Below are 20,012 nucleotides of genomic sequence, written 5' to 3' on the forward strand. Positions count from 1 at the left end.
AGTACGCGCGGCAACACGGGCTCACGCAAGCGCATTCCGTCGCTGGTTCTGTAAACCTGTTGAGCCTCCTGCTAAGACTAATCTGGAGCCCGGAAGAGAAGGTGAGGTTTCTGTTCTCCACGGTAATGTCCAGTTCTGTGTCTCGTATGTAAGTATTTAACTATGGCACAGAGTTAACAGCTAGTACATATTTGTTTAGTGGATAAAAGATTGAACAAGTTAATCGTGACTGACTAGTGAGGTAGGGATTCAAGTGAACAGGCAATTACAAAGCAGTGTGTTAATTGCTAAAATGTGAGCAGGATCTGGAAGCATCCACTGAAGGAGTAACTAGCCCACTGGGCTGAGGGTGTGCGCAAAGAAGATGTCCAGAAGGATTCAGGAGATAGAAATAAGAACAAGAGGGCGTCCTAGGCAAGAGGAACAGCATATGCAAAGGCTTAGTGACTAGAGGGCATAAGTGCCCTCAAGCAAAGGTAAAGAATCTGGAAGTTATCCTGAGGACAAAGTATCCTGAAGTCGCCGGAAAATGGTGTCATGAGATGTATGTTTTAAAGATAGTGCTGTCACAGTGCTGTGTGCAGAGGCAAGACTGGAAGGATACCATTGCAGTAAGAGATAATGGTGGTCCGAACTGCAGTTGTGATAGTGAGAATGGGGAAGAGGAGATGGAGTCAAGAGATATTTAGAGCAGAATGGGCAAAACTGGTTTTCAGATTGGATGTGTTTGGGGATTGAAGTAGAGATCCAAGTGACTTCCAGGCTTCTGGCCATTGCAGCTAGATGGATAGCAGTAACATCCCTGAGAGAGTGACCTCTGTGAGATACACACCGAAAGAGAAAAGGCCACCCTTTCCTCCTCCATTTTAGCCAATAGGTGTCCTGGCATTCAGCGTGTGGTTTGTGAGTTTAGACTGCTTGAGACACCCAGATGGCCTCAGCTGGTGGTTATTTGTATGAAAGGCTTGGGGCTTGGGCACACCTGGTTTGAATCTTGGCCTTGCTACTTAGAAGTATGATTTTGGATTTATCACCCAAATTTCTCAAGGCCTCAAGTTCTTCAGATAGTATAGTATGCTCACCCCCTTAATAAGGCTGTTAGGGTTAAGTGACTAGAGCCCATAAGTGCTCAGCACCCAGAGCAATGCTTTGGCTGGGGAAGAGCAGCTGGGCTGGATGTCTATAAACAGGTGGGAAGTAGGTGATGCTGAGCAGGGGGCCAATAGGCCATTCAGGAAAGCGCTCACACCTAGGGTGAGTGGGGTGAGAGGGTAGAGAATGAGGAGGGGTGTGTCTAGAAGCACCTGGTTTAGTGCCTGGCACAGAATTGGTCCACAGTGGTCACAGGGGGTTGGTACTTAAGAGAATGGATCCTGCCTTCAGAGGTTTTATCAGGTAAAGAGCTGGGCACACTTACCCTACACTCATTCATTCAACCAGCGTTTATCACATGTGGCCATGAGGAGGCTGAGGACACAAGCTTGATAAAATACGATCTCATTCCTCAAGGAGCTCCCTGCAAGATGGGGAGGCAAACCTAAGAGAGGCCCTGGAGGGTCTTATGGGAGCAGGATTCAGAGCGAGGAGGTAGGGAAGGGAAGAAGAAACTTTAAAAAGAGCCCAGAGGCAGATAGGCTACTGAGTAAAGAGGTGAGGAAGGTGTTGTTCCCTGACCCACCACTATGTACTGAATGTCCAGGGGCAGGTCTAGAGTTGGGGGGTCAATTGTGTGAAATGCCTCTTTGTCCTGCTCTGGCTACTGAATTACTCATTTATTCGTGTGTTACACCTGTCTATATTAGACCTTCCAGAGTCAGGGAGCTCAGGCTGGGAGAGGGGTATGTAAATAAAAAGTCACAGATCAGTGTAGTGATGCAGAGATGTGTCTTGGGGCAGTTTGTCGGGGGCAGATCCAGGAGGGACAGAGAGGGAGCCGGGAAGATGCAGAGGGTGGAGAGGTAAGGGTGTTCCCAGGCACAGACCCAATCTGCAGCATGGCTGCCCAGGAAGCTAGAAGCTGTAAAGTGGGGTTGGAGTAGAGAGTGTGGTGTGGAGTGGGCGCGCTGACTTAGGACTTCTTGCGTGAACTGGTGGGGGAAGCTGGTGTGTGAACTTAGAGGTCTTGTTAGGAAGACTAGACGTTAGCCTAGAACCAGAGGGAGCTGCAGAAGGGCCCTGAACCAGAGAGGGCAGATTCCTTTAGATGTGAGCCTCTTGGGCTGCAGTGTGGAGGGTGGGTTTGAGAGAACTGGCTGGGGGGAGAGGCTGGTGGCCCCGGGAGGCTGTAGGGAGAGACTGGCAGGCCAGGGAGTCTGGCGGGGTTGGGGGAGAGGCCAGTGAGCCAGGGCAACTAGGGGGAGAGAACCGGCAGGCCAGGGAGACTAGTAGAGGAAGCAAGCCTGCCGGGGAGGCTCAGGTAAGTGGCTGCCGGGAAGTTAAGTGAAAAGGCTTAGGGCCAGGGAGGCTAGTTCAGGGGGCTGTGAGCTGGTGAGATTATGTTCACGAAGAGGCTGGTGGGCTAGGGGGGCCAATTGCGGCGGTGGAGGGTCTCCAAGAGTAGTTCAGGGGTCCATGGGCTGGGGAGCCTGAAGCAGGGCCGGCCGCAGGTGCTGCCTGCAGATGGTCGTGGGCCAGGGAGACCAAGGGAAGAGCTCAGGCCAGGGTTACCAGTGAGGAGACTGGCTCCGGTTAGGGTCCTGAGCGAGGTCAGAACTGCTGGCGGGGCCAGAGCAGATCCAGACCTGACCCTGGCCTTAGCTGGATTGCAGGTTCCTGGGTTTGTGTGGGGTTCTGCCTGCTTGCTGGGTGAGGAACATTTCCTGTTTGAGTCTGTGCTCACTGTTCTAAGGACCTAATTTTTTTTTTAACATTTTTGAGATCAGGCCAAAGGGAAGCTGGCCTCCCAGGAGCCCTAGGACAGTCTTCCAGAACAGCGTTCACCTCCCTGTCCCAACGGCCAGCTCTCTAGGGTTTGGAGGACTAATCCTGGAGGGCCCTGTCATTGGTCCTTCCAGGTACCCTCACAGCCCCAGCCCTCCCCAGACGGATGGCGGCCACCTGTAGAAAGCACATGCACAACAGCCCAGCCTCCGCGACAGGCCGCACTTTATTTGGAGTTTTCCACAAAAGCGACTCCCAGCAGAGCCGCATGGTATGTGCAAAAGTCCCCCCAGAAAGCTGGGCCTCGCAATGTGTAAAAAAGGCCCCCCATGGGGCAGAACTGTGCAACCGTAAAAAAAAAAAAAAAGAGAGAGAGAGAGAGAGAGAAAGCAGTCCTCCAGGAAGCCTGGCTGGGCAGCTAGAGGTCGCCCAGGGCCAGGCCACGTCCAGCGCTGCTGCTGGGTCTGGGTCTGTTTTCTCCTCTGATTGTGCTTTCTTCTCCAAGTCCTGTGGCCACCAGAGGGGCCAGACACAGTCCTTAGCAGCAAGGTGGTCTGGCCGGCAGTGCAGTTTGAGGGTGACCTCTCACACACGCAGACACCCCCAAACACATGCTTCCCGCTGGCCTCAGCCCCACCAGAAAACTCAGGGCTTTCCTTCACCCCCTCCCAACCTCTAGCCCACCCTCGTGTGTCACATTCGATGGGAGGAACACTGCCCTGAGACAGGTGAGGTCCTCCAAGCCCGCGGGGGCATGGCGGGGTAAGGAGGCTGTGCCGCCCGTCCCTCACCCCAGGCAGGTGTTTGTGGTCTGATTCTGCGCGTGCTTCTAGGTGTGGTACTTGTGTGTGTGTTTGTGTGTGAGTGTGAGTGCGTTGGCCGGAGGTGGGGGCCGAGGCTGGGGGAGGCACTTCCGGGATTCAGGGCACATTGACTTTGAAGGGGCTTCCAGGGACACTTTCGTCGCCCCACTTGACGATGAGGATGTAGTCCCCTTTCTCCTTGACAGTGTAGGTGACGTTGTAGACCCGGTTTCCCATGTGCTTCACGTAGACCTCCTCACATGGGGTCTTGGGCCCGTGCACACCCACCATCATCATATTAGTTCCTGGAGAAGGAGACAGAAAGGGCTGGGTCATCCCAGGGGCCCGCAGCCCCTCAGCATCCCCCATCCCCCTGTCCCTGTGCCCTGGCCCACCCTGGGACACCACCCCTCTCCTCCCTCAGCATGCCTGCTTTGCTGCAGTCCACAGTGAAGGAGTTCTTCTGGCCAACAAAGGCCTGGGACAGCCCCGGGCCCCGGGTCACCACCTTGCTGGCATCTGAGGAGAACTTAGGGATAGAGCTGTAGCTGGAGCCGCGGCTGGAGGACGACTTGGTCACGGTCTCCACCAGGACCGTGGATGTTTCGTGAAGGCTGTGGCCTCCAGACAGCCGGGGACCTGAGGGACAGAGTTGGGGTAAACACAGACTGCGGGGGGAGGCCTGCCTTCCCCTGAGCTGCAGGCCCTCGGCCCCACGCTGACAGTCCCATGGGCCGTGTCCCCTCCCTTGCTGTGGCACCCAGCGAGCCCGGCTGCGTGCACCAGCTCCGGCATCCTGAAGTCCTGGGTTTTGGGTGGCTCCAGCTCTCACCCTGGCTTGGCCTGGGAACCCAAGTCACAGGGTAAGAGTCTTGCTTTAAAAAGATCACAGACCCGGGGTGCCTGGGTGGCTCAGTGGGTTAAAGCCTCTGCCTTCGGCTCAGGTCATGATCCCAGGGTCCTGGGATCGAGCCCCGCATCGGGCTCTCTGCTCGGCAGGGAGCCTGCTTCCTCCTCTCTCTCTGCTTGCCTCTCTGCCTACTTGTGATCTCTGTCTGTTAAGTAAATAAATAAAATCTTTAAAAAAAAAAAAAAAAGATCACAGACCCAACTACTCCTTCACTCCTGCTCCCGAAAGGAGAGCCTGCTAAGTATTTACTGAGTTTTGCTCTCTAGAAACCCAGATACCTAGAAGCCAGGTGGGCGGAAAATCAAGTGACGGGCAACAGTAAAGAGAAGAATTTGATCTTCGAAACGGATTCTCTGCGGCTGCACATACGGAGCACAGAGTGAGGCAGACCTGCTTGTTCCTGCTAAGCTGCCTGTGGTTTTCGCGTCAGACTGTGACTCAATGTGAATGGCCACTGGAGTCCTCCAGGCTGGGCCGGAGGGATGCCCCCCACCCAGGGCACTCACCTGTGACTTTGGCCTTGAAGGGGCTGCCCACGATGTGCTGCGGGCCACCGTACTTGATAGCAATGAGGTAGTTGCCAGGGGCCATGGGAGTGTAAGTGACCACGTGGCCCTCAGGACACTCCCGACAGTCCAGCTGTACCTTGGAGGGGCCATCGATGGTGACAGACAAGGCCCCTGAGCCTGCATTCAGGGTGTTGACGATGAACTCCGATGACACGCCTGGGGGTTGGAGGTAGCAAGGCTGTAGGCAGGAAGGGCTTGGGGCCCAAGGATGAGCCGAGCCCCAGGCTCCCACAGCAGACCTCTGCAGGGCCTCAGCCCTCTGGGTCAGGGCAGTACAGGACCAGAAGCCGAGTACCCCAATATCCAGCCCTCTTCCCCAGACCCAGACACTCACCAGTAGTGCCTCCCTCAAGCCCAGGACCGTAGGCTGACACCAAGCCTGGGTCCCCAGCCTGGCTCTGCTCCCCAACACGGATCTTGAAGGGACTGCCAGGGATGTGGGCACCGTTGAACTTGACATCAATAGAGTGGACGCCGTTTTCATGGGGGATGAAGCGGATGGCGTGCTTGTCTGTTGGGCAGAGGGCTAGTGAGTAAGCCTTTGTTCTTCCCCTCCCCATCCCCCAGAAGGGCCCGGCATGGGGGGACAAGGCCAGGGCCAGCTCACCGCTGTCCAGCTCAGAGACGTAGCACTCCTCCACCGCGCCCGAGGGCGTGTGCACGCGAGCATCGATCACACCCCGAGCACCGTTCAGCTGCACTGCAAAGGACGCCGGCTGGTTCACCCTGAGACCTGTCTCCTGCAGAGGCCACAGAAGGTGCTCAGACTTCTGTTAGCAATAATCGCGCCTCGGATAAACCTCATTGGCTACGATACTGCCACTGCACAAAGCTTGGTGCTCAGACTCCTGGAAGGGTCTGGAGCACTGCTCTTGCTGCCCGCCTAGCCTAGAGGCTGCTGGCCCAGCTCAGGGAGGTGGGAGGCAGGGGCTGGCCCAGCTCAGGGAGGTGGGAGGCAGGGGCTGGGCCTGTGGCCTTGACATCCACCTGCCCAGAGGTGGGCCCACCTGGCTGTGCTGGGCACAGTGGGGGGATGAGCTGACAAACCCTGTCCTGGCTGAGGGGGTAAGACTTACACCATAAAGCAGGCCAGTGCCTGATCATGCTGTATGGCCCAGAGGCCCAGGAAGGAAGAGTGGCCTAGATTGGCCTGGGCAGGGCTCCCTGGAGAAGGTGGGTCAAGGGGAAGGACTGGAAGAAGCACAAGGAGGCCAGCTGGGGATGGGAGTATGTGAAGGTGAACCTGGGGGGGAGGCATGGTTTCCCCTGCTGCCTCTTCCAAGGCCACTGCTAAGTCCCTGGACACATGGACCTGCCTTCACTTCCTGCCCAGGTCCTACCCCTGAGCACATACCTGGAGGCTGGTGACGGTGAGGCGGCGAGCGTCATCTGAGAGGGAGGCCACAGGCACCACAAAGGGACTGTCTGGTATGTGCTCATCGTTGAACTTGATGGAGACCTCATAGTCACCTGGGGAGGGAAGGCTGGTCAGCACAGGCCCCTGGACAGGAGATGGGGGTGGCGGCACCTCCGGCCCGCCTCAGGCCAGGACAGGCTCATTGGGTCAGGGCTCAAGTCTAGAGAGTCTCACATCTGCAGCCGTGTGGGGTGGAGGGAGATGGGGCAGAGCAAGAGCAGGCGCCCAGGTGAAGGTGGAGTTCTGGGGCCCCTCTCTCTGCTCTGGTCAGCATCCCAGTCTGAAAGGTTCGGCAGGCTCAGCCTCCCCCTCCATCATGGACACCTACCTGGTTCCTGGACAACATAGGAGACCCCACAGGAGCCATCTTTTCGGTCCTCAAAGGCAATCTCCGCCTTGCTGGGGCCCTCCACGGCAATGGACAGGCCCCCAGCCCCTGCTTCTCGGGTCCAGATGCTGAACTCAGCTGGGGACAGGGGAGCAGCGCAGAGGCAGCTCGTTAGCACCCCACCCCGCCCCCTGGCCGCCCTGCCACCCCCTTGCCTGGCCCCTGCTCCTCACCTGGCACGCCGGCCACCCCTCGCTCCAGTCCAGTGCCTCCAGCCCTCACTTTGTGGGCGCCGCCTTCACCCAGTGGGCCCACAGTGAACTGGAAGGGGCTACCAGGCACATGCTGGCCGCGGTACTTGACAGTAACTGTGTGGGGCCCCATCTCCTGGGGCACGAAGCGCACGCTGTATGCACTGTCTTCTCCCTCAACGATCTCAGCGGCTTCCATCTTGCCTGACGGGCTGGTCACCTGTGCGGTCATGTCCTGAGAACTGGCCTCCCCTGCAGGGAGTGGGGAGCATCAGGACGACTGCTCCCAGCCTTGGGCCCGCCCACCCTCCTCCGTGAAAGCTCTGCTTCTGCCCAGAGCCCCCGCGGCCACCTGCCGTGCCCTCCCAGTCCTGTCCCGGCCTCCCGGAGGTTCCAGGAGGCCCCGGCCCAGCACAGCCATGATGCTCACCCTCCTGCTGCCGGGTGATGCTGCCGAAGGAGCCCAGGCGCTCCCGGCCCAGGAAGTCCCCGAAGACGGCAGGGAAGGGGTCACCCCCAACTTGGGTGGACTCCTCCACCCGCACCTCGCGCTTGGTCTCGCCGCCCCGCGTCTTGCTGATCTCCGTGCGCTCCGTGCGGGTGTAGGTGTGGCTGCTGCGGGTGAAGGTGCGCGTCAGGCGCTCCTGGGCAGACACCATCTGGAACCAGTTCCCTGCGGGACACGGAGCCACAGACGTGAGCGAGCCAGGACTGCCCTGGGGTGGGCTCTGGGCCCACCACCCTCCCTGGAGCCCCACGTCGGCTCTTCCGGGCTCACACCTGGGATTTTGAGGTTGAGGTCGCAAGTGCTGCCAATGGTGGCAATGGAAGGCGCCTGTCTGCGCCGCGTGATGCTTTCCTTCATGCGGCCCTCGCCGGTCACCTTCACAGTGAACGGGCTTCCTAGAACAGGAGAAGGGGGCCATCAGCTAGCTCAGACCCCAGCCTTGCGGCCTCCCCCTGCCCAGCTGCCGCCCAGAGCTTACCGGGCACGTGCTTGTCAGCAAACTTGATGTTGATGATGTAGGTGCCTGGCTCAGTGGGGCAGTAGGTGACTTTGCACGTGCCATCCTCCATGTCCTCGCAGTTGATGTCCACCTTGCTGGGGCCTTCAATACTCAGCCCCAGGCCCCCGTAACCTGGCAGGAAGCCAAGGACACCTCTCCCTCAGGCCCTGCCACTCTGCTGTCCCCTCCCCATGCTACAGGCTCTGTCTGTACCAGGGGCCCAACATGTATGATAACCACTAATGACAGTGGGCCCTGCAGGAGGAGGGATAAGCCTGGCCCTGAACCAGAGGGCCAGGGCTGAGGCAGTCTGGAAAAGTCCCTCAGTGGGCCTTTTAGCTTCCAGCCAGTAAGGGAGAGTCAGAAACTCAGGACGGCTGGGCTTCCAAACGTGAGAGAAGTGACATGGAAGAAGCACTACCCCCTCCCCTGGAATATGAATCCCCAGGGACTGGGCCAGGAAGTTCCTGTGGGGGGCGGGGTGGGCAGGAAAGTTCTAAATCCTCATTAGAAGCACCAGCTGAAATGGGGTGGGGGGTTGGTCCCTGAGGTGAGAAGCACCTGCATTGCGAGTGTCCACGATGAACTCTGCCACCTGGAAGGTTTGTCCCTCGGACAGACCCTTGCCCCAGACGCGCACCTTGCTGGCGTCCCCAATCTCAGATGGCCCCACCAGGATCTTGAAGGGGCTGTTGGTGACATGCTTGCCACTCTTGCGCACGCTTACCACGTGCTCCCCAACTTCCTTGGGGGTGAAGGAGATGCCTGTGGAGAGGGGGTGGTCAGGCGCAGGGCCCTGGGCCCAGCAGAGCAGCCACCCCCTCCAGCGGCCCTTCCTCACGGCCCGCACTCACCAATGTGACGGTTGGGCAGGCGCTTTAACAGGCAGGGCTCCTCGTTGCCCGAGGGGGCACGGATGCTGGCGGTCAGCAGGCTCAGATCACTCTCGGTGATCTTCAGGGACACGTCCGTGGAGGTGCCCACGTTCAGCTGCGATGTGCGCATTGAGTCGTCACCTGGTGGGGGAGTTTGATATGTCAGACAGTTAGGAGTCCAGGCTGGCTGTGTCCTCACGGGGTGTGGGAGACCTCCTAGCTGACCCCGCTGGACTCGACAGCTGGGACACCTCAAAGGGCAGAAAGGCCTGAGAGAGCAGGTTCTTTGGTCGCACGTTGGCTGCCGGAGATTACAGGTGGGCCCAGTACCCCAGCTGCCCCGTGAGTGCTTCAGGCCTGAATGGGCTCAGCCCTGATCTGTGTATTTTAATTGCAAGTCACATGGTTTCGGGGAACCAACACACGAGACTAGAGCAGAGGACACAGACTCCTCGGCCGCCATGGGGCTCTGATCCGGTGGCTTAGCCTCTCTGGGCCTGCCGACCTACCAGAAGAGAGTAGCAGTACCCTAACTTCTCCAGAGTTACTTCAGTGACCTAATAGGAGGTGAGGTGTTTGAAAGCACAGGGGGTGGGCGGATACCTCCCATCTGCTCTAGGGAATGGAGGGCTCCTTGAATTTGTCCAAAGATGACCCCTTGCACCCAGAGGGGCCCGCACCCTTTCACCCCAGGTTACACGGATATGCTGGGCTTGCCCTCCCAGCTCGTGGGCCCACCCCTGCCCCACCTGTGATCCTGGCTGTGAAGGGGCTCCCTGGGATATGCTTGTCATCAAAGCGCACGATGATGCTGTAGTCTCCGGGCGCCGTGGGGAGGTAGGACACGGTGCAGGTGCCATCCTTGTTGTCCTTGCAGGTGATCTCAGCCTTGGAGGGGCCCTCCACGGCCAGGGACAGACCCCCTGGAGGAGGAGGGAGGGTGAGATCAGAGGTCCTGCCCTCAGCCCTGCACCCTGCACCCTGCACCCTGGCCTCCTAGCCCAGCCCTCTGCCTCCAGCTCTCCTCACCTTCCCCGGCGTCCTTGGTGACAATGGTGAAGGTGGCCGGCTTGTTGACCATACCGTGGCTCAAGCCTGGCCCGTACGCACTGACATGGCGGCTGTTGATGGCGTCCACGTAGAACTGCATGGGGCTTCCTGAAGGAGACCGAGAGAAGGGACTGTGTCAGCAGGGCAGACAGGAGCTGCCTGAGCCCACCATAGCCCCTGGATGTTCCTGCAGCTGCCCTGTCTGTCATGGGGGACTTGACTGATGGAAGTCTGCCTCCCATAGTGTCTGTATACAGTCAGCGCTCAATGAATATTTATTGAAAGAAGGAAGGTGAGGACGAAGCCACAGCGGCCTCCTCTCAGCCCGGCCCCAACTTACCGGGGATGTGGTTGCCGTCATATTTGATCCCCATGTGGTGCAGGCCTTTTTCGGTGGGCGCGTACCTCACCGTGATGGTGCCATCCTTGTTGTCGGTGATGTTGGGCCGGGCTGTCTTCCCGGAGGGCATCCGTACCTCCCCTGCAGGGTAGCAGAGTTATGTAAGGGACCCTGTTTTTAACTAGCATGCCCCCCACTCCCTACTGCTCCAGGCCCCGAGAGACAGCCCAGAGCAGTGAGATGAAGCCCACACTGGGGCAGAGAAGGCTTGAGTCTGAGTTCCAGCTATGCCCAACTTGGCTCTGTAACCCTGGGTAGCTCGCTTCCCCTCTCTGGGCCTGGGGTAGCTGGTTTCTCCACTGGCTTCCCCAGCCCCCCTGTCTCAGGGCCCCAGGACACTACCTGTGAGTTCCCCTTTCTGTACAGTGAAGGGGATGACCAGGTTGAAGGGCCTCAGCATGGACTCCATTGGCTCTGCAGGCACCACTGGCTCTTCTGTGGCCTGTGGCAGGGGAGAGGAACAGTCATTGCCAGGGAAGCCTTGCAGAGCTTGGCCTGAGTCCCAATAAAAGTCCAAGAAAGGGAGGAAAGAACAAGATGGTTAATGGTGAAACCAGAGCGGCAGGCTGCAAGAGAAGAGGTGCCGTGCTCAGCCTGGGACCCACCCGCTCCCCAGTATGGCCCCACACCAAGCCCCAGCCCTGGCCACGGAAGACTAGAAGGAAGAAATGAAACAGCAGGAGGAGGGCGAGGAGCAGCCCGGGCAGGAGGCAGCAGTACCCAATGTGCAGGGTAGGTGCTGGGCTGGTGCAGCACATCAGAGGGCTCCTCCACATGGGCCATGGGGTCACACGCCTGGGAGGCAAGGCACGGAGAGCACGGGCTATGGCAGGCCAGCTCATGTCAGCCCGAGCACTCAGGAGCTGCCTCCGAGAATGGCCCAGGGACCCGAGATCTTGGGCCGCCCTTGGGGTAGGATGGGTATCTGGTGAGCTTTCCCTCTGGAGGGCTGCATCGTCCCGCAGGGCCGCCTGGCGGGGAAGGGGGGAATGTCTAGGGACTCTGGGCCCAAGGCTTGGAGAACTACATGGCCAGCCCCTCCAGAGAAAACTGACAGACCACTGGAGAGGCCAGAAAATGGGCTGTGCTCAACTCCCAAGTTGGGAGGCTGTGGGAAACCAAAGACTTGACTCCAGAACACTCTGGGCCCAGAATCCATCAGACGGGGAGCGGGTTCTGGGATTCTCTGCTGCTGCTAACAGGGCCCATCTCCCCATCCACTGTCCGGGGCCATGGAGCTTACCAGCACGTGGAAGGGGCTGTTGGGGATGTGCTCGCCTCCGAAGCGGATGGTGATGACGTACTTGCCCGGCTCGGGTGCCGTGTAGTAGATGTCAAAGGTACCATCATGGTTCTCCACCACATCCACGTCAAGCTCCGCCCCGTCGGGTGTGGATACTGTGCACGTCACCTTGCCCTTGCCTGCTGCCTTGGCATCCACCGTGATCACGGTCTCCTCCCCGATCTGGATGCGGGGTCCCAGGCAGGCACCTGCCACCCAAAAGAGCCAAGTTGAGGGCCAGTGGGAGCTGTGCCCGGTCCCTCTCCATTCCCAGCTGCCCTCATCACCTCAGCCCACAGTAAGAAGAGAAAGGGCACTCACCCAGACCATGGCCTCCAATGGACACTGGAAACAGAGAAGAGTGTGAGGCCACACAGCCATGGTGTCGGGGGAGGGGCGAGGGGGAGAGGAGGCAGGGCAGGGGGGCTCTCTGACTGGCAGTCCCCTAGGGACTAGGCCAGGGACCTGGAAGAGCTGTGAGGGGTACATGACGGTGAGCAGGGGCAGAGCAGGGGGGGACGCGCACCCACCTGTGACAAGACACTTGCTGGCATCCCCGGTGGGCAGGGCGTGGATGCGGAAGGGTGAGTAGGGGATCTCGTCGCCACCATACTTGATGGTGATGGTGTACCGACCGCTCATGTCTGGCAGGTAGGACACAGTGTACGTGCCATCCCCATTGTCCCGGATGTTGGCCTTCTTGGGCTTTCCCTCGGGGTCCTGGGAGAGAAGCAGAGGTCAGGCCCTGCCTGTGGCCAAACCCTGACGGGGGAGGCAAGCTACATAGGGACTCACCAGGATCTGGACGGTGAGCAGACCCTCCCCAGCATCCCGGGCGTCAATGGTGAACTCCACAGGCAGGCTGGCAGGGATGCCAGAGGCGTTGAGGCCTGGGCCACTGGCCCGTACCTTGCTGGCGTCGTGGGCAGGAAGCACCTTGATCTTGAAGGGGCTTGAGGGGCAGAAAGGATGGACAGTTTGCTGGGGGTCTGGGAAGAGTTCCTCCCCACACACGTAAGGAGGGAGGATTCTCTGGGGCAAGGAGAAGGGAACAGACCACATCCTGGGTTTTGTGGGAGGGTTACTCGAGGACGCCCAGGATGTGGCGTCCTGTGTTCCCCAGGAAGATGCTGAGGTCAGTTTAAAGAGGAGGGTGCCAAGGGCTGCCTTCTCCCCCCACCTGTCTTTTCCCAAGGCACTAACGTGGTAGCTATGCGGTGGGAAAGCCTGGGCCAAGGAGAGCCCCAGGGGCTGTGCTGCCTCTCTGTGGCGACAGGCAGGGAGCCCCACGGAGGAGCAGGCTGGGGTGGCTGAGACTGAGACCAGCTGAGACCAAGACAGGTGAAAGGGGCACCCCTAGGGCCCTGGCAGGGGCCCACAGGTATGGCCCCAGGAGGAGGGCCCCTCCCAGCCCGGTCACAGCATGGGAGCCCTAAAGTAGTTACCTGCGTGGCACCTCCTGGTCAGCATACTTGACGGCTACTGTGTAGGGCCCATCGGTGGCTGGGGTGTAGTGGACCGTGTGGGTGCCGCCTCCATTGTCCAGTACCTCCACGGGCTCCGCCACACCTGGGCAAGGGGGGCAGGGTCAGCAGAGCCTCCCAGCACCCCATCCTCCCACCCCTCCTTCCGCCCTGCCCTGACATTCTGTACCTGTGGGACCCAGTACGGCCACATGCAGCGGCGCTCGGCCAGCTTGGCTGCAGTCCACTGTGAAGGTCTGGGGCACCCGAGCCCTGACGCCGGCCCCCAGCCCTGGCCCCGAGCACTTCACCTTCCCAGGGTCCACCACATCCTTCACCGGCACCCGGAACGGGCTCCCTGCAAGGAGAAGGACATCAGCCCAGTCCACCTGCCCAGGAGGGTCACAGACACTGAGGAGGCCGGCAGTGCTGGCCGAAATGCCCCAGGGAGGCCAGACCAACGTGTGCAAACGCTTAAGAAATTGCTAAGAAAATGTAAACAGGGACAGATAAACTTGGCTGCAGACTGAGGCTGAGACCTCATGAGCTGAGCCGCCCGCCTGGGAGAAGTCTTGCCATTGGGAAGGGTGTAAGCCCGACAATTCACAGGCCTGTACCCCTGGGGCTAATGATACACTATGTTAATTTTTTAAAAAGTAATTAAAAAAAAGTCCTAACTAAAATGCAAAAAATGGATTTTTAAAAATAAAATCCACTTCTGGGGCGCCCGGGTGGCTCAGATAAAGTTAGGTGCCTGCCTTCGGCTCAGGTCATGATCCCAGGGTCCTGGGATGGAGCCCCGCATCAGGCTCTCGGCTCACAGGGGGAGTCTGCTTCTGCCTCTCCCTCTGCCTCTCCCCTGCTCATGCTCTCTCTCTCTCTCTCTCTGTCTGAAATGAGTTGGGAACTGTGTCAGCAGCGCGGACGGGAGCTCCTTAGCCCACCACAGCCCCTGGACGTTCCTGCAGTTCTCTCCCCACGCACCTGGGATGGGTCGCCCCCCGAAGGTGATGTTGACGTCATAGTCCCCGGCAGTGAAGGGGACATACTCCACGGTGCAGCTGCCGTCTTTGTTGTCCTTGCAGGACATCTTGGCTTCCGAGGGGCCCTCGATGGCTAGGCCGAGGCCTCCAGTGCCTGCTCCCCTGCAAGGTGACACCCTCCTCAGTTCTGCTAGTGACCGTGAGCGAGTGGGGAGAGGGAAGAGCGGCTGAATGGGGTGAGCGGAGGAAGGAGAGCAGGCCGCCAGGGCCCCGCTGAGGAGGGACCAGCTACAGGGGTCGATCTGAGACACTGGGGCAGGAGGGAGCTGGGGGGAGGACAGGTTTGCTCCTGGTCACCCTTGAGAGGGGATTGGCGTGAGGTACGCACAGGACAGAGGAGAAGGGCAAGGGGCTGAGATCAGGGTGGCCACAGCCTCAGTGTCCCGGCAAGGGGGAGGTTACCTGGTCTCCACGGTGAAGTGGTTGGCCTTGTTGACCAAGCCCCCCTCTAGGCCTGGCCCAAAGGCCCGCACACGAGTGGGGTCACAGCCTTCCGTCACAGCCACTCTGAAGGGGCTCTTGGGCACAGCGACCTCATCATACAGCACCTCCACCAGATGCACGCCTGGAAGCCAGCCACACAGAGCGGGTCGGGATGTGCGCGGCCCCAAGACTGCGACCGTGCCGGGAGCAGTGCCATCAGATCCCCACCCCCCTACCCCCGCGCCACTCCGCCGGGCCCTCACCCTCCTCATAGGCTGTGTACTGCACCCGGTAGGTGCCATCCCCGTTGTCCGTCACATAGGTGTCTGTCTTAGCCCCCGAGGGGTTGAGCACACGCGCGGTCACGTGGTTCCCACCCGTGGCCGTTAGGGATCTGGCATCCACAGTGAACTCGGTGGTCACCTCACGCAGGACACCTGGGGCCCAAGAGAGGGGCACTCAGTGTGGGGCCAGAGCAGCTCTCCCACGGGCACTCACGCCTCCACTCTCCCCAGCTCCCAGACTCTTCCTTCCAGACACCTGCTACTTCCCAGCCTGAGCCCAACCTCCCTCTGCACGCCTGTGCACTCCGGGCCCGTCTCCCATGGCCCTTGCCTTGTGCCCACTCCCAACCCATGATCCTCTATTCACCTCAGGTGCCCCACAGCGGCAAGGAAGGGTATGTCTGGGTCTTCTGCTTCCCTGTACCTTGCGCCCCCGTGCCTAGCCATTTCCCTGGGGTATCCGAGCCCTCAGGACTTGACGGCTGCCCCCAAACCCTCCTTTCATCCCACCGTGGCCCTCCCTAAGCCCTCAGCCCCACTTCCCTCCCCCCTGCTGCTGACCATGGCTCCCTCACGGGTTCCTCCTCTCACTCACCGTGAGGCTCCACACCGGGGCCTGAGACCTTGACTCCGCTGGTGTCGACAGCAGGCTGCACGTGGACGCGGGTAGGGAACTTGGGGACGGGGTGCCCGCCGTACTTGATGGTAATGGTGTAGGTGCCAGGGAAGGCAGGGCTGTAGGTGATGTGGTAGGTGCCGTCGGCATTGTTGTGGATCAGGACCTCGGCCTTGACGCCAGCGTCCGACAGGATCTCGATGGTCAGCTCAGCCTCCCCCGCCTCTGAGCAGTCCACAGTGAAGGTGGCTGCCTCGCCGGCCTTGCCACGCTCCAGGCCCGGCCCGCTGGCCCGCACCTTGCTTGGGTCGAACACAGGCCGGATGGTGGCCTTGAAGGGCGAGCCGGGAATGTGGGCTTCGGCAAATAGGATGTTGATGGTGTACTCGCCCGGCTCCGTAGGCAGGTAGCTGACGGCGCATGAGCCATCGCCATTGTCCTGGCATTCGATCTTGGCCTCACAGGGGCCCTCCACAGTCAGCCCCAGGCCTCCTGTGCCAGCCCCTTTGGTGTCAATGGAGAAGGGTGCCGGGGTGCCTACCAGTCCGCCCTTGAGACCAGGGCCGTAAGCACAGACCTAGAAGAGGAGCACAGATATGATGTTCTCACCTCGGGCCCCTCCCGTGCTTGGTCTCCATGGCTCCCCACCCAGCTCTGCCCCTTGGAGCAACCACCACAGATTGAGTCCTTCTTAGAACAATTCCAGATGAGGGAGTGCAGGCAGATGGCCCAAATCATTTATCCCTGGAATTCAAACCCAGGTGCAACCAAAGGCCACACTCTTAATAACTAAGCTATCTCAGAGGCAGGTCCGGGGACAGGGGGTACCTTGGTATCCCCTTGGTATTCAGTCCAGAAACAGGGGCCCTCTGGCCTCTGCCCCTGTGACTCCTCCATCTTCCCTGTAAACCCCTGAATCCCAGTTCCCTCCAGCTCCTGTCTCCTCACCTTGGAGGGGTCAGGGGGCAGGACACCCTCCACAGCAAAGGGGCTGCCAGGCACGGGGTGACCATCATAGGTGATGTCCACCTTGTAGGGTCCCTCCTCGGGGGGCATGTAGCGCACAGCCTGGGTTTCAGCTCCGCCCCCGGGCTCCAACTTGCAGGGGATGGGTCGGCGGGAGGGGGAGGTCATCCGCACATCCAGCTGGCCCTGACCGCCAGCCCCTCGGGTATTCACGGAGAACGCCTGTTCTTGCCCCACAGCCACCTCTGCGGAGAGGGCGAGAGGGCACAGTGAACAGGGGCTCCGGGCCACCCCATGATCCCTGTCATTTCCAGGTCCACTCCTGCCCCACTTACTGCTGTTCAGGCCTTGAACTTTGACTTTGCTCAGGTCAAGTGGGGGCGCCACATTCACCACAAAGGGGCTCTTAGGGACAGGGTCCCCACCGTAGGTCACTGTCACTGCCATGTTGCCCTGTTGGGTACAAGAGCAGGTCAGAACCTGGTGGCTTAGACAACAAAGTCTGGCAACATGCCCAAGGCCATGGACTCGAGGCTCAGAGGGGCACGGCCACAGCACAGGGGTGGCAGGAAAGGGGCCAAGACTCAGAAGTGGCCCTCGGAGACTGGAGGAAGGAGATGCAGGGCCTGTCAGCCAGGATGGGGGAGGCAGGGAAGGGGTGGGGCGCACCTGCTGGACCGCTGTGTACTTGACAGTGTAGGAGTAGTCATGGTTGTCAATGATTTCAAAGTCCCGCACAGCCTCACCCTTGGCGGCCCCAGCAAAGTGCACGTCCAGCTTGGCCTTGCCGGCTCCCTTGGTCAGCACCGTGAAGTGAGTGGGCTTCCCAACTTCCACACCTGGGGGAGCCCAGCCGAGATGGTGGTGAGGGTCTGGTGGACACGCAGCCCCAACTCCAGCCCAGCCCGGCCCCTGCCCAGACACCTACCTGTACGGTTCAGCCCGGGGCCCTCAGCCTTGACCTTGCTCGCATCATGGGATGGGTCCACCTTAATGTGGAAGGGGCTGGCAGGGATCTCCTGGATGGAAGAAAGATTTGGTGAGGGTAGGCAAAGGCAGCTTCTGAAAAAGCCCCCCGCTTTGTGCCTTCTAAGGCACACTGCCTGCACACAAGGGCTTGAGCGATGGTTGTGATCTTGTCCGTAACTGACAGCATGTCAAGCCACTGGCTGAGACTTGGAGGGTGCAGGCTGCCGATGATTGCCAAAAGCCAGGGGGGGTACCTTGTTGGCAAATAGCACCATGATGGTGTAGTGGCCGGCTCCTGGGGGCGTATACTTGACTGTGAAGGTGTCATTGTCATTCTTGATGATGTCGAAGTCGATGTCAGCTTCTGCAGGGCCCACGACGCCAGGGGCACATTTGATGCCAATACTCACATCACCTGAGGGGCGGCAGGCACGAGGCCATGAGTGAGGTCCCAACAGTCCCCACCCCCACTTAATTAGTCTCACTTGAACTCTGCCCAGAAATAGGATCTAGCCAGAGCAGGTACCCCACCAACACAGATCCACGCAGACCCTGCCCGGGGACCCCACCCCAGGCCGCACGCACCCCTATCCCCAGCCACAGCCCAGCGCACCTTGCCCAGCCTCACTGCAGTCCACCGTGAAGTAGGTGGGCTCGTTGGCCTTGAGGCCCGTCTTCTCCACGCCGGGGCCATACACCTTCACCCGCTCAGGGTGACTGCCTTCTCCCACGTTCACCTGTGGGGAGGGGGTCGATGCTCACTCAGCACACTGCCCCTCCCACAAGGCCTCTTTCCCCAGCACCACCAGCCCAGCCCTGGGACCAGTCTTGGCCTCCGTGGGTGGAGAGTGTTGACAAGGGCCCAGGGACAACCAACATCTCCTGCACAGGCCTCTACCCTCCCTCTGGGACCCCAGGGTCAAGGGGCAGGGTAGGAGGACACACCCGGAAGGGGCTCTTGGGCACGTTGACACCTCCCCAGGAGACGATGATGGTGTGTTTGATGGGCTTCGTGGGCACATAGGAGCAGCGGAAGGTGCCGTCGCCATTGGGGATAACGGTGATGTTGACAGGGCAGCCGTCAGCGTCCTGCGGGCAACACCAAGCAGAGTCTCAGGGTGCTCAGGCCGCCTCAGAGCACTGGCGCCCTCTGCTGGCCTTAGGCCGCCCTCCTTACTCATCCGCTACTGACCTTAGGCTGAGAGAGCCCAGGGGCAGAGGGTACCCAGGGAGCCTGGAATTTGTCTGGAAACGATCTAGGCCCCCTCACCTCCTAGCCTAGGCAGCTGAAAGGTGTTAGTAGGGGAGAGGCTGGGCTAAATCCACGTTTCTAAAGTTGAACAATGAACACTTTAAAGAAAAATCATCCTCTTGGACCCAAGAATACATTAACTTTAGGGGTTGGTGGACACCAGTTTGAGGAACTGATCTGGGAAGCCAATGTCTGAATCAAATCATCTTTCAAATAAAAAATTATTAGTGCAACCAAATACACTTTTTGTAAAATATGTTAAGATTATCATCAGAAAACACAATTTTCAGTTTTGCATAGTTCTCCTAGATCCATGAGAGTCCTGAGATGTTACAACTTCCTCTGCCTCTCACCTGCCCCCACCCTCCCAGGGTTCCTGCCCGGGACAGTGGGGGGTGACAGGGCTGGGCGGTGCCCCACCTGGGCATACAGGTTCAGGTCTCCCTTGCCAGCGGCGCGGGCATCAATGGTGAACTCTGCAGGCTTGTCCACGATGCAGCCAGTGGGCTCCAGGCCAGGCCCAAAGGCCTTCACCTGTGCAGGGGGAGGAGCGGAAAGCTCGGACAGGGACTGGAGGAGGGCCCCCGAGCCCCATCCTGGGTCCACATGCAGGTCCCCAACCGCACCTTGTCTGGGAAGCAGTCGGGCACGGCCGGCTGGATGTGGGCAATGAAGGGCGAGTCTTGGATGTCCTCATCATCACAGATGACATGCACGGCATACTCCCCGGGCTCTGTGGGCCAGTACCTCACATCGCAGGAGCCATCCCCCTTGTCATCACACTCGATCTTGGCCTGTGAGGGCCCCTCAATGGAGAAGCCTGTGTGCAAGGGAGGGAAGATGAGAGGCCATGAGAGGCAGAGTGTCCATGATGGAAACTCCCATCACTCCCTCCGTCGCCCCAGTGCCCCACTCCATCTCATCCCGATGCTACCCAGCATTCCCACCTCCTGTGCCCCCACTCACTTCCCACGTCCCTCCAACATACCACTCTCCAGCATTCGCACCTGCTACAATCCAGTCACTTACCCAGTGTCCCCACCTCCGTGCCGATGGCCTCCACCACAAAGTCGGCCGACTTGCCCACCTGGCCCGTTTTCAGGCCGGGACCCCAGGCTCGAACCTTCTGTGTTCCTGCCTCTGGGCTCACCTGTACCTCAAAGGGGCTGGGCAAAGAGGAATCTGGCGTCCATGCTAGGAAGTACCTCCACTAGAGGTACCACC

The 20,012-nt window shown here is 59.7% G+C and overlaps 1 protein-coding gene and 1 long non-coding RNA gene across 4 annotated transcripts in view; one reads left to right on the top strand and one right to left on the bottom strand.

The window, feature by feature from the left end:
• On the top strand, positions 1-7,306 carry LOC309845292. Of its 2 annotated transcripts, none has more exons than XR_014301184.1 (3): positions 1-101; positions 4,860-5,920; positions 6,496-7,306. It is a non-coding gene; the product is annotated as an uncharacterized lncRNA (long non-coding RNA). The 2 variants fall into 2 exon arrangements; XR_014301185.1 differs by having other exon boundaries at positions 61-148.
• The window catches only part of FLNC (filamin C), a 27,322-nt gene continuing 10,398 nt past the window's right edge, over positions 3,089-20,012 (bottom strand). Inside the window, exons 11-48 of one of the 2 annotated variants that reach the window (XM_082693032.1) lie at positions 19,818-19,954; positions 19,415-19,608; positions 19,209-19,322; positions 18,482-18,625; positions 18,150-18,273; positions 17,791-17,951; positions 17,496-17,586; positions 17,237-17,406; positions 16,903-17,020; positions 16,550-16,812; positions 15,581-16,178; positions 14,965-15,138; positions 14,681-14,843; positions 14,220-14,380; positions 13,426-13,593; positions 13,218-13,341; positions 12,568-12,724; positions 12,303-12,492; positions 12,094-12,117; positions 11,734-11,981; positions 11,211-11,285; positions 10,833-10,932; positions 10,431-10,571; positions 10,070-10,198; positions 9,790-9,963; positions 9,020-9,181; positions 8,727-8,930; positions 8,145-8,297; positions 7,939-8,061; positions 7,589-7,831; positions 7,141-7,410; positions 6,908-7,045; positions 6,517-6,632; positions 5,770-5,902; positions 5,497-5,673; positions 5,100-5,318; positions 4,113-4,322; positions 3,089-3,988 (exon numbers count right to left, since the gene is read on the bottom strand). In XM_082693032.1, coding sequence (XP_082549158.1) covers positions 3,801-3,988; positions 4,113-4,322; positions 5,100-5,318; positions 5,497-5,673; positions 5,770-5,902; positions 6,517-6,632; positions 6,908-7,045; positions 7,141-7,410; positions 7,589-7,831; positions 7,939-8,061; positions 8,145-8,297; positions 8,727-8,930; positions 9,020-9,181; positions 9,790-9,963; positions 10,070-10,198; positions 10,431-10,571; positions 10,833-10,932; positions 11,211-11,285; positions 11,734-11,981; positions 12,094-12,117; positions 12,303-12,492; positions 12,568-12,724; positions 13,218-13,341; positions 13,426-13,593; positions 14,220-14,380; positions 14,681-14,843; positions 14,965-15,138; positions 15,581-16,178; positions 16,550-16,812; positions 16,903-17,020; positions 17,237-17,406; positions 17,496-17,586; positions 17,791-17,951; positions 18,150-18,273; positions 18,482-18,625; positions 19,209-19,322; positions 19,415-19,608; positions 19,818-19,954 — 6,478 coding nt within the window. In that variant the 3' untranslated portion in view covers positions 3,089-3,800. The remainder of the gene's footprint in view (positions 3,989-4,112; positions 4,323-5,099; positions 5,319-5,496; positions 5,674-5,769; positions 5,903-6,516; positions 6,633-6,907; positions 7,046-7,140; positions 7,411-7,588; positions 7,832-7,938; positions 8,062-8,144; positions 8,298-8,726; positions 8,931-9,019; positions 9,182-9,789; positions 9,964-10,069; positions 10,199-10,430; positions 10,572-10,832; positions 10,933-11,210; positions 11,286-11,733; positions 11,982-12,093; positions 12,118-12,302; positions 12,493-12,567; positions 12,725-13,217; positions 13,342-13,425; positions 13,594-14,219; positions 14,381-14,680; positions 14,844-14,964; positions 15,139-15,580; positions 16,179-16,549; positions 16,813-16,902; positions 17,021-17,236; positions 17,407-17,495; positions 17,587-17,790; positions 17,952-18,149; positions 18,274-18,481; positions 18,626-19,208; positions 19,323-19,414; positions 19,609-19,817; positions 19,955-20,012) is intronic. The other variant, XM_082693033.1, reaches the window with a different exon arrangement.

Source organism: Mustela nivalis, assembly GCF_964662115.1.
Source record: "Mustela nivalis genome assembly, chromosome: 12".
In the NCBI taxonomy this organism is placed as follows: Eukaryota; Metazoa; Chordata; class Mammalia; order Carnivora; family Mustelidae; genus Mustela; species Mustela nivalis.